This window comes from Porites lutea, chromosome 7, assembly GCF_958299795.1.
Source record: "Porites lutea chromosome 7, jaPorLute2.1, whole genome shotgun sequence".
Classification (NCBI taxonomy): Eukaryota; Metazoa; Cnidaria; class Anthozoa; order Scleractinia; family Poritidae; genus Porites; species Porites lutea.
Genome location: NC_133207.1, coordinates 17,090,269 through 17,102,932, shown reverse-complemented (window position 1 = coordinate 17,102,932; position 12,664 = coordinate 17,090,269). Strand labels below are relative to the sequence as shown.

The following is a 12,664-nucleotide window of genomic DNA, read 5'->3' as shown; positions in this document are numbered from 1 at the left end:
AGGTTTACAAAATATGGCGTGTTATCTAAATTGGCTGCACAAATGCAAAGACTTTCTTTAAACAGTTCCGCCATCCCATCCACCCCATCCAGGTTTCTTTTAAGTCGCCCCACACCCATCCCCCCAAAAAAGACACCCAAAAGCCAGTAAAATTGTTGTTTTTTTTTTTTGAGGAGGCATTCGTATTAACATGATGATGATGATGATGATGATGATGATGATGATGATGAATTTTATTCATGTATCGATGTATTTAGCTGACGCTAATTGGGGACACAACATAAAGATAAAATAAATAATGAATAATATGATAAATAATAGATAAGAAATAAAAAAGCTATAAAAATAGCTATAGTATAATCCTATATATATTATATATACATTTACAATATGCTAAAATAATCAAAACGATTCTAGGAACACGGGCAGAACTTAAGAGGTACAAATTACGCACGCGGAACATCTAATATGAAACTTAAACCTAGATAGGCTGCTCGTTTCAGTGCTGTTTTTATCCAGCTTGTTCCATAAAAAGGGTCCAAGATATCTAAGAGAGTGTTTACCATAAAATACAGAATTAAATCTAGGAATATCAAAATTTTGGTTTCTAAAATTATATTTACAAGACTTAGTACTGAAAATGTCACAAATGAAATCAGGAACCAGCCTATATTTAACCTTGTACATGAGTATAACTATGTCTTGTAATCTCCTATTAAGAAGGCTTGGTAGTTTAGCACGATCTAATAAGGTCATATACGTTTCTGAATCTGAGTTATAAACTATCCGTAGTGCCCGCTCTTGAATTCTTTCAACCTTTCTTGTATCCGACGCCTTACAGAAATGCCATGTGAGATGACAATAGGTGAGATATGGCATGATAGCAGTTTTATAAAGTAATAATTTAGTCTTCGTAGTAATTAAGTTTCTTAACCTGGCGAGAACGCCCACCCTTTGACTGGCCTTTTTGCATAATTCGCTAATATGTTGGCTAAAAATTAGATTTCCGTCGAAGTTCACACCCAGTTGCTTGATATTATCTGTTGTCTTAATCGCTTGATCACCGATCTTGATGTTAATCTGTTCAGTTTCATTACGTTGTTTAATCCCTATGGCGTTAAGTTTTTCTGGGTTGGACAGTAAATAGTTGTCCTTATACCATTTAAGGGCAGAATCTCCTTCCTTTTCCATATTAGTACACATAATGGACATATCGCTGCCAACTATATACATCTGATGGTCATCAGCATACATATTTAAATTTGCAATCTCATTTATGTGATACGATAGATCATTTTGGTCAAGTTCCACAGTGTTGGACCAAAGGAGGATCCTTGAGGGCATCCACGTTTCATCACATTCCAGTCACTAGTAGCTTTGCCAACTTTCACCCTGTTGAGCTGGTCTTTAAAATATGAACGCATTAATTGCAATGATTTGTCATTAAAACCGTAAGCGCCTAGTTTGGCCACAGTTAATCACATAGTCTGAGTTGCTCAAAGCATGGTTAGCTTTAACCATTGGTTAAGCAGTATCAAAACCAATACGTTGTCAAGGTATTAAACGCTGGTTAACGCTAACCATGCTTCGAGCAACCGGACCATGCTCAAAGCATGGTTAGCTTTAACCATTGGTTAAGCAGTATCAAAACCAATACGTTGTCAAGGTATTAAACGCTGGTTAACGCTAACCATGCTTCGAGCAACCGGACCATGATCATTAACATGGTTTTCGGACGACAAAATCACGGAGTGAAAAACTGTGGTTGTCACGAGCAGTTGTTGTTCATAGTCGGGCGTCCTCTAGTCATCATATTAAGTGCAAGCTGCTCAGACAGACCATAAAAAAAACAAAGCAAAATAAAACAATTTTTAAGGAGGAAAAAAATCTGTCGTATTTATTTCGCAACTCTTTAATAGATGAAAAACAAACATTGTTTAAAATAAAGCAAGCGTGTGTAAATAAAGGTGTCTCCCTTATGGCTAAACATCTTTCCCGGCTCAAGATGCAGTGAAATGTACTTTTTAGAGCCCCAAAGGTGAACATTTTCCCTCGGGAAGTCCCCTCACTCATCCAATGAAATGGAGAATCCCCTCTCCATACCTCCCCCCGCATACGAACACCTTTCAAGCTAATCTATTGCCGCCAACCTAATGTTTTATCCTCCTTCTTTAAATTTTCTGGAGAACCCTGAAAAACGGCGAAAAGGTTGTCAGGCAGAGTTCTCGACCCCATTGGAAAAGTAGCAGCTCAGAAGGTTCATTTAAACTATCACAATTTATCAGAAATTTTGGTAACGATATCAAACCTAGACTTGCAGTTCATGACTAACTTTTAGACTGATTTTACGCTGAAATCTCTAAAAGTTCTTTCTACTTTCAGGACAATTCGGAAGTATCAGCGTTGAGTTTGGAGGATCGTTATTTCATGTCTGCGCTACTGGAACCCAGAAGTTTGTTCCTCTTAACAGAAGATCTTTATCATAATTTCTTGCACGGTATCGCCGAGAGGACTAGTGATGAAGTAACTGATCGCGTGGCAAATCTGGACACTTGTCACGCTTCGGTAGGTGACATATTGCATCGAAAGACAAGGATTTCGCTCACTATCAGAAATGTGCCAAAGATTCTGAAGTTTAAGCTTAATCTGGGAAGATAAGGCGGATTATGGAATTTAAATTTACCTTCATTGAAAAGTCACAGCCTTCTTGCTACAATGGGTACCCCGTGAGCAGCGAGAGTTCATCTAAGTGATGTATACAATGGAACGCCTCTCTCCTCCAAAGAGACTCCCGCTACGTATTCCAGCGAGAATAGAAATAATTGAAAAACAATAAGGGCGGGGTCCGTCTATTTTCTCTTCCCATCAACCCTTGCGCGTTTTTTGTTTCCTCTCCCCAACCTCCCTACGAAGGCTACGACACAAAGAGGCCTGTGCGGAGGATAGAAATGGAACCCTCAACGCCAATAGTCCTTCCTGTTACAGGAAAGTAGGTTGATAAGGTCTGATATACAGTGTCACGATGGAACTCCAACTAAGTGTTAATCAAAGAAATGGTCACACATAAAAGGAGAAGAGATCTAGATCTGTGATAACAGCCTGTTCTATAACCAGGCGTTCAGCTGGTGGGAGAGTCGAATACCGTGCTAACGCAGACGTATTTCCGGTGGTTGACGACCCGAAATACGTCTGCTTTCGCAGCGTTAGAGTCGCGTAATGCGAAGAAAAAGATGACTATTTTTTTTCATCGCGCCGCTTAACTTTGCGCTGCTACGCCGCTGTGTCAACGCTTAGAACAAGGTAAATAATATATTCTCTCTTGAGGGCGTAGAATGGTTTAAGATCTGGTGAAATGCCCACTTAGAAGTAAGTTGAGCTAAGTACATACCGAAGTCGAAACGTCGCGATCTTTTAGTGAGTAAATGAAAAATTTAGTTTCTTTATCAGTCGTCAGTACGCTCTAGTCATGGAGTTTGAAAGCGTCGGTGTAGAGGGAAAAAACCGAGAAAACAGGAATAAAACCAACAACAAAGAGTGCTTTCGCCTCTTAAACTAGATTGTGATTTGCCGTTTATACTATTTTTTTGTCTGTATTATTTCCAATTTTAACTTTCTCGCGCTCGACTAAAAAAAAGTAACTAAAAGAAACTCTAATTAAAACCAAGGTAAAATGCTTGGCTCGTCCATTGTCCTGTACGGCCCCCAGATAAAACAGAATTTTTCAGCATCTTTTCCTTTACTTTGTTTACTTGTTTATTTGTTTGTTTATTAACCAATAACGTACCGTCAAAATCAAGTTGTTGTCAACCACGACACTGCATGATTAAGTATTAAGTAGTAAGCCCGCTAACCCACTTTCAAACTGAAATTTCCTTATGGTAATTTTAGTTCATGTGTATTTGGCGTAGACGAATTGCTTTCATTTTCGAGTTTTCGAGCCATTATAAGGACACTAATCGTTTTCAGTTATTAGTCACTTCAACAACAGCAGCCTACAAAGCAACATTTCGCCACCTCGGGTAAAGTTAGTCCATGGCGGCTTGTTGGTTTGTCGTCGTATCTCATCTTTTTCTTCTGTTGAGCGTAAAAACAGGTTAGTCAGCGGTTAAACGTATCTCAGCATAGCTTAAGCACATTGTAACGTCGCTAGCCCTTTGTCAGGGCGAATCCGCTCTGACCTCTGCTTTCGAATCTCCTTGCGGTGGCCACTTTATACTAGTCTGCGCTGTGTAGCACACTAACTTTATACTCACTCGTTCAAATCAAACCCATTTGTTTTTGTGTGTGTGTGTTTTTTTTTTTCAAAACCAGAGAGCGTAGTTCAATTTCATTGCTCGCATTATGTGTAGAATGATAACTATGTTGGCACGATTTGAGCTCTGGAAGTAAACCATCGAGGCACTCAAATTCGAAATATTTTTCGAAACCACAATTATTTGCAGTCGGATATAATTACAATTTTCGTCTTAGTTGTGGCAGCTTGAACCCGAACCTTCAGCAGTAGACTCTTGCGAGGAAACTAATATTCTACACATTGTATGGATAAATGTAAATTGAACTGTGCTGTTTAAAGGACACTGAAAAGTCTGGTTTTATTTAATGAGTTAATAGAGACCTTTAGATTCGAGGACGAGATTTAACTTGAAGTTTTTTTCGTATATTCAAAAAAAATAGACATCCCAGGAAGCTTCATTTTATTCTTTTCACAAGAAAAGTTAACAAGCTTATTTTTATTGAAGGAAGTTAAGCCTTCTCAAGATCACAAAGTGAAAAAAGTTCCATGACATTTAATAACTTGTCTCCGCCATTACGACATTTTCGCTAAAATCTGTCGTACAATGACGGAGCTTCAGCAAAGGCATTTTTGAACAACGCAATTCCACAGATAGTGGACTTTTTGCATTATTGGCGAATGGTTTTTGTCGAAATGTTTGGGCAAATGGTCTCTAACTTAGCAATACAGATTTGTTAGCGTCAAGGCATACCGTAAAATTCCGAAAATAAGCCCCGGGGTTTATTTTTTTCAAAGGCCCTTTTTTAGGGGCTTATATTCGGAGGGGCTTATCTACGGAGTGTAATTTGCGTTTCGAAACCGATTGGGCTAGCCTTATAGTTGGAAGTTAATTTACCATTTTTGCTTTGTTTTAGTTTGCATTCGAGGGCAATTTTCCAAGTACAAGCCCCCGGGGGGCTTATATTTGGATGGGCGATTTAACGGAGGGTTTTTTGCGTTACCGGTTTGTGGGGCTTATATTTGGAGGGGCTTATACACGGAAGGACTTATTTTAGGAATTTTACGGTATTAAAAGAGGGAAAAGGCCTCACTTCCGGTTGATATGCGTCGCTCCAAAAACGCCTTTTGCACTACTTAGTATTGAGAAAATTTCGTTCCCGTAGTCGTCTTCGTCTTAGAATCTAAAGCTCTTTATTAACTCACTATTAAAAAAGCCAACTTTTTTTTGCGCTGGACTCTTCCATCATAGATTCGTCCCTTTTATTCATTTGTTGTTTAGAGGGACATTAATGCTAAGTTTCTTTTTCGAATTATAAAAGAAAAGGAAAGAAAATTACATTTTTTCTTAATTCTTCTCTTGAGGGACTTACCCTTCATAGTTCTGGTGGTGGTTAAACTCAAATTAAACGAAACCGAAAATTTTATATTGTCAAATTTTGAAGGCAAATAATTAACTGAGGTGGTGTTCTCTGTTTTCACTGTCGCGCTCTCAAAAATAAAAAGTAAACCATTCAATACAGAAAGTCCAGAACCTGGGAAATGAGAGAAGATGAATACCCGAAAAGCCTCGCCAAGAATCAGGTCTGTGCGATAATTCAAATGCGAGATATTTGGAAAAATGTCCAGTTTCACCCAAATATATAACGCTAGACGCCATGTTTGTGTCCCTTTGAGGATCACACAGTATGTCCGCCGGAAACCAGCAGAAATATCTTTCTTTGAGTTTTTGTACAAATGTGTGAATTCATCACTTGAGGAACTCATAAAGATTAAGGTGATATTCATTCTGAGACAAGGAATGTTAGATACCAAAATTTCCAAAAATCGGTAACGTTTTTAATCCACACAGTAACTTTCCCGGCCGCTAGCTAAATGCCGCTTCACTCAAAAGCATGGAAATTGTGTCCTCAATCGCAAAACGAAGAACATTTTAGAACCGAAAATTTGTATGAAGAAGGGTGGTTAGCTGCTGTAATACCTTATAAAAGTAGAAAATCAAAAGAATCCTTAATTCCCTAAGTTTGAATTGTGATGACGTTGTGTGAAACCCGAGATTTGGATTTTGATACTGATGACGCGTGACTTCTTAGATCTGGGAAGTGCGCTTCTGATCGGATGAAGCAAATTTTTAACCAGTCAGAAGCACTACCCAGATCTGGGTAGTGACACATCATCAGTATGGAATTTCTGCGCTTGTTCCTTAAACATCATTTTGCGGGAAAACCGGTGGTGGCGTCGCGAAATGTCGGTTGTTTTCTCAGGCTACACCACAGGTAGCCCAAGCTGGAAATATGAGCATCGGCGAGCATCGGCATTGTTGCGTAACATTCAAAATATAAGGCCGGATTTATATGGGAAAAAAACCTATCGTTTCTGTAACCTACGAAAATGAAAGGATTTCAATAAAAAAACAGCTTACCTTACTTAAAATGTGTGTTGCGTCTCTCCTGTGTGGTCCACGGGCCGATTTATGGCCGTTTTATGGGTTTTTATGTAAACGGTTTTCTCCCATAAAACGGCCATAAATCGGCCCGTGGACCACACAGGAGAGACGTAATACACATTTTAAGTAAGGTAAGCTGTTTTTATTGAAATCCTTTCATTTTCGTAGCTTACAGAAACGATAGGCATTTTTCCCATACAAATCCTTATATTTTGAATGTTACGCAACAATGCCGATGCTCGCCGATGCTCATATTTCGAGCTTGGGCTACCTGTGGCTTTACATTTGACTGTCTTTGCATTTAATAGGATGCCTCGAGTATCAAAGCATTGTCCACGTTTCTTTACGCGGAAACGACACCAGACGTTGTGGCTCCACTAAAAAGCCTTGTCGCACGATAACAAAGGCTGTTACCCGCGTGTCCTGGGACGGGATGGTTATCCTGGACGGAAGTGGTACAGCAAAGCAACCATATGACTGCGAGCAGTTAACCACGCAGGCGCATCATCCGGGAATCTGGGTAACAAGAAGCGTCACAATGACCAGCTTAGGATCAACAGAAGCCCACGTGACCTGTCCAAAAGGGTTTCATTTTCATGGATCAAACGAGTTTTTGCGTATATCGTTAAGCAGCTTATCGTTCTCTAAGACGACTTTAAACTTTACTGACTGTAGCTACGTGGAGATCATCAACTGTACTGTTCGAGAAAGGCACAGCGATAAAACCGCAAGGGAATCAGCTGTTGTTATTCGTGTGCAAAACATTTCGGAAGTAAATGTAACTATTCAAGACTCTGTCTTTCAAAACAATTCCTTGTGTGTTAGAATCCACTTTGAACAACGATCTCTCAAGAAAGACAGACTGTTTTCATTAAATGTGACCAACACAAAGTTTTTGGAAAATGGCTTCCACACACAGTCTCCTGAAAGGGGTGCTATAGTTTTTTCAACGAATAAAACACCGAAGAAATTCTCTCAAACTATTTATCTGCAAATAAAGATGAATGAGGTTCTTTGCGTTGGGGGCAGAGGTCATTTCTTGGATGTTGAATTGCCCGCTGCTGTTACAAAAGAAGCGTACCATAACATTAATCTTGAACGCAATCATTTTATGACTTCCCGCAGCCTTTACTATTCCAAAGTGAGGATGGCCACGATCGCTTTTGTTGGTTTGCAGTGTGTAAATAACTCTGCAGTAAGATGTATCACAGTTCGTAGCTTTACAAACGCAAATAGAACAATCGACTTAAAAGTTAATGGGTCCCGCTTCTACGATAATAAAACGAATCGAAAAGTACTGGCCGCTACATTGCAAGTGACGGGAACTACAACTCAGTCTGGAACAATTAACATCTTCAACACATCGTTTGTTCAAAGCTCCGAAGTTGCAGTTAGCTTAACACCGAATTTCAATGTTTGGCTTGAAGGTGTAACTGTGAGGTCCTCGTTATATGGTGTCCAGATGGTTGCGTATGACACGGTTGTTATGAACGACAGCAAACTTTATTTATTTGCAAACATTCACAACTGTACCTTTCGAAATAACTTGATGGACGTGTACGGTTTGCTAAACAATAGCGTCCGCGTTGATGTTCGAGTGACCAACACAGTTTTTGATGGCAAAGAAATACAAGAAAAAAACTGGAAGAACGCTACATTTGGTATTCGCATCATCATCCCCCTTCTAGACAAACAGACAACTTCGAAAGTAAACGTTGAAATAGAAAATGCAACCTTTGCAGGTCGACCAACTAATGCCTTTGTGTTTGTTGCCAAGGGAAACAAGACAATCACTCTGCGGGGTTGCAAGTTCCTTGACAGTTTCAGTCTAGAAATGAACGAGTGGATAGTGGAGAAATATAAAAACTTGCCAGGGTATATGACTGGCCAGGGAGCGTTTCTTTTTCTTTTCGACTCCGATAAGCTGGTAGACAGAGGATGTGTTAAAGGAGGGGAGAGAAACGACACCCATGCCCAGTGGATTTACAACAGTCGTGTTCTTGTTGAAAACACGCTATTTCAAAACAACTTTGGGTATGCGGCGGGTGCGATTCAAATTATTAACGGTTATGTTAAGTTTCGAAGATGCAATTTCACAAATAATTTTGCCTTGAGCAACACAGGTCATGTATATGCTGCATACGGCAGTGCGAAGGTTGAGTTCCAGAACTGTGCTTTCAAGCGCACAGAAAAAAAAGGAACTTTCAAAGGCATTTCTTTTGCAGTTGGCAGATTTCTGCACTCGGAAAGCGGAGGAGCAATCAAGATAAAGAGCACCTCTTTTGAAGAAAATTTCTCTGAAAGGCGAGCTCGTCAACGGCATATTCTCAGAATATCTTACGGTGGCTATTTCGATATCGACTCGAACTCTACCATTCAATGCCCAGTGGGAAGTTCGCTTCATTTTTACAATTTTACTCACTTCCACTATGATGGTGGGCAGGACGATACATTTTGTCGTATTAACGTTACAACTGAGATATTTATTTGCCTTATGTGCCCTTCAAAAATGTACAGTCTTCAAAGTGGATTTTCCAGAGGATTGGCCGTTCGCAAAGGCTTCAGTTGTCTTGAGTGCCCATTTGGAGCCCACTGCGACGCAACCAACAACATTGTCGCCAAACGAGATTTTTGGGGTTACGAAATAACAAACTCGAGCAATTTTTCGTCACTAACATTTGTGACTTGTCCTGAGAAGTATTGCCGCCGTCAAAATTACTACATATACCACCAGGACTTCAACCGTTGCTATGGTTACCGGCAAGGTGTTCTTTGCGGAAGATGTGCTCCTGGTTTTACTGAATCACTGTTTTCAACCAAATGTCGAAAAGCTGAAGAATGTAGATGCAATTTTCAATTGTGGCTTTTCATGGCAATATATACCATCGTTTTGACTTTCTATTTGTTGAAGAAACCTCCTCTTGTTCGTTTTCTGAAAGATCAAATTTTCTGGTTTAAAAGGGATCGTCGTCAACAGAACTTGCAAAGAGACTCGGTTCTCGTGAAAGAAGAAACCGAGAACGGCTATGTCAGAATTACGTTCTATTTCTACCAAGTATTCGACTTGCTAAGCACCACATCTGTGGAGACAATGATGGGAAAAGTTCCGTACATTTCCACGATGGTCGCTGCTTTTAACTTTGAAGTCCGAATCCTGGACGAGGAAATTGGCTGCCCCTTTGCTGGACTGACAGCCGTCACTAAGGAAATGTTCCTCTCCGCGCTGGTATTTGTTGCCATAGGTCATGTGTTTACGATCTACTGTCTTAATTTGGTGGTTTACCGAATATTGAAGAAACACAAGCCTGTGCTGGTTCATTACGTGGCTGTTGCCATGGAAATCCTCTTGCTTGGTTACGAGCGTCTTGCAGAAACGTCGCTCAAGTTAATGCACTGCGTACCGATAGGATCTGAACTGCGTCTTTACTACGATGGTAACGTTGTTTGCTGGCAATGGTGGCAGCACTGTCTTCTGGCTTTTAATGTTATTTTCGTCGTTCCATTCGTCGGGGTTCTGTACCTGGGTTCCGGAAAGCTGTATAACAAGACCATATCATGGAAACAGTTTATTGGTGCGTGTATTGTTCCCCTACCGTTTCTCGTTTACTGGCTTGTTAAACGTTCATACACCAAACAGAGGGGAAAACCAGTCTCTCAAAATAGATACACCCGCCTTTCGTCGCTTCTTGACGATGGAAATTCCTCACATGATAGCCAAGAATGCACCAACGAAATTTCCAATATTTTGCTTGGCCCTTTCCGTACACCTAGTGCGCATGATCAAGGGACGCTCTACTGGGAAAGCGTTCTGATTGGTCGAAGGCTTGTGCTTCTCATATTTCGCGCCTTTATTCCCAATTCTATGGTTTGTTTTTTGTGCATATTAGTTGCCTGTGTTCTGATGGCAGTTCATCATTTAATCAAGAAGCCATTCCGGGACCGCACAGCAGATAGAATGGAAACTTTTTCTCTGATAACTTTGTCTTGTATCGCGATCATAAACGTGACAACAGCTACTCTCGCGTCCTCTGCAGTTCGCCCACAAGGTCCAAACAAAAGCATCATTGTCGTCTTACGGTGGATCCAAGTGGCTCTTCTCAGTTTTCCTTTTGCGCTGTTTGCGTTGTTGATCCTATTCGCATTCTTGTCGCAACTTGTTCGTTTTGTCATCTTGCTGAAGCGAAAAATCTGGAAGGCAGCACACCGAATGGGCATTTAAATGACAGGACTTACTTACTTCGCATGTGAGTTGAGAAGCTCAATAATACATAAAGGCGAGAATAACTTTAACTAAACAAATCAAGGACAATTCAGTTAAAGGAGCGAAATTTCGTTAGGAGTTCAGTGCTGAAATGTAATAAGAACCTTTGGCTCAAATTTCGTCACTGTAGAGATTTTAGCTAATTCATGCTAGATAGACATGAAGGGTCCAATTAGTGAAAAACGGCAAATTTGGTCAATTAGGTGACGATGAGAATTGTACAAAAGTTTTCCTAAGTCAGGGGTTTTGAAATCCACGCAGATCGAAGGCAGTCTAGTACTGAATCGGGAATATCTAAGGGCGATTGCTATAAATACTGTAAACAATACCCCTTTTCCTTTAGTTTCCCTGATATATCTTTACGATGAGATTTATAGATATAACGAATTTGATGCTAAATTTTCGGGGTGTGGGGATGGGGGGTGGTAAGTTAATGCAACAGGAAAGTTTATTATGTGTATTAGGGATGGCGGCTCCGGGCTGGCCCGGTTCATGTAATACCGGGATAAAACTCATCTCGGTAGAGCTAGCCAGCTCGGCTCATGTAATCAGGCCCTCGCTATGACTTGTATTGCCCCGCATTTTGCGCGTGTATGAGAGCATACGACTTTATAATCTACTTAACCCCAGGGTTTTAAAACTAACTGTCACGCACGCCGTTTGCAAGTGAAGATGTTGTACTTTGCCCGTTTTACGGTTCGAACGTGAAAGAATGCAACTTGTTTACGACATCGTTTTGTTCAATAAGATTTTGAGAAATCACCTCCTTTCCGAACATCAGCAGTGAAATTATGCATCGTTCAAAGTTAAGATTAGTTAGTTATAACAAAATTATCAAACTGCAGAAATACTTTATATGTGGCCACTCATCGCATGTCATTCCCCTCATTGAAACAATCCCTTATTTATCTCATGCACGATCACGGAATTTTGAGTGACATCTTTGGCTCTTGACTACTGAGGGCAAAAACCAAACCCGTTAATTCCAATTATTTTTGACAGATTTACATTCAAATTTCTGAAAAAGCGCTTCTAGTTAAGATAAAAATACCGTAAGCTTAAGACTTATAAGTCTATCTTTTCCGAGCGAAAAATCGTCCTCTAAGAGGACATGTGCTTACTGGCAATGAATATTCTGTACAATGAAAAAGGGCAATGACCGCTACCTATGGTCCGGAGGCGTTGCTTTAACATGTTCATCGCTTTTAAATTCGTCGTCCCTGCACTGTTAGGAATTGTGTCAGTCTTTGTTGCAAGGTTTTTGAGATCGTAAAAGTGGGATCAAGTACCTTGCTAGCAAAGCTTCTCTCTGGCATGCCTTTCACTTTGTACGAGTCGTTGGCGTGGCAGACATTTGCGTCGCTTGGCTTGTTTACTTGACTTGTTAACGTTCGCACATATTGCGTGCCTATTGCAACTTTGAATCAAAACAAGCGATCTCGAAAACCCTATTTAGCTTTAGAAGAAAATTCTTTCATGCATATTGAGCGTTGCATGTAAATGATGGATTTGAAGTTTACCAAATCAAGTTGATATCTATAATGACAACAGATGACCAAGACATAATAAGGTTTAGATGATCTGAAATTTGAGGCATAAAGTCCCTTGCATGACTAAGGGTAACTTTTTAAAAACATTTATTTACATACTTGTTGCTCGTTTTAGCAAATTAAAGTAAAAATTATTTTTTATTTTTGAAATTTATGACTTAAAAAGCATTTATTGT

At 39.9% G+C, this 12,664-nt stretch overlaps 2 protein-coding genes across 3 annotated transcripts in view; both read left to right on the top strand.

Moving 5' to 3' along the window:
• LOC140943841 (alpha-ketoglutarate-dependent dioxygenase alkB homolog 6-like) overlaps window positions 1-3,630 on the top strand; it is a 41,504-nt gene extending 37,874 nt beyond the window's left edge. For both annotated transcript variants that reach the window (XM_073392955.1, XM_073392954.1), the window contains one exon: window positions 2,383-3,630. In XM_073392955.1, the coding sequence (XP_073249056.1) occupies window positions 2,383-2,658 (276 nt within the window). In that variant the 3' untranslated portion in view covers window positions 2,659-3,630. The remainder of the gene's footprint in view (window positions 1-2,382) is intronic.
• A 3,815-nt stretch (window positions 3,631-7,445) lies between these two features.
• LOC140944302 (uncharacterized) lies at window positions 7,446-11,748 on the top strand. Its single transcript, XM_073393458.1, has one exon. It carries the CDS (start codon window positions 7,678-7,680, stop codon window positions 10,894-10,896), a length of 3,219 nt encoding a protein of 1,072 aa, XP_073249559.1. The 5' UTR covers window positions 7,446-7,677; the 3' UTR covers window positions 10,897-11,748.
• Window positions 11,749-12,664: the final 916 nt, after the last annotated feature.

Excerpts from the sequence above, each read along its gene's own strand:
- LOC140944302 (XM_073393458.1), top strand. The coding sequence starts at position 7,678 with ATGAATGAGGTTCTTTGCGTTGGGGGCAGAGGTCATTTCTTGGATGTT.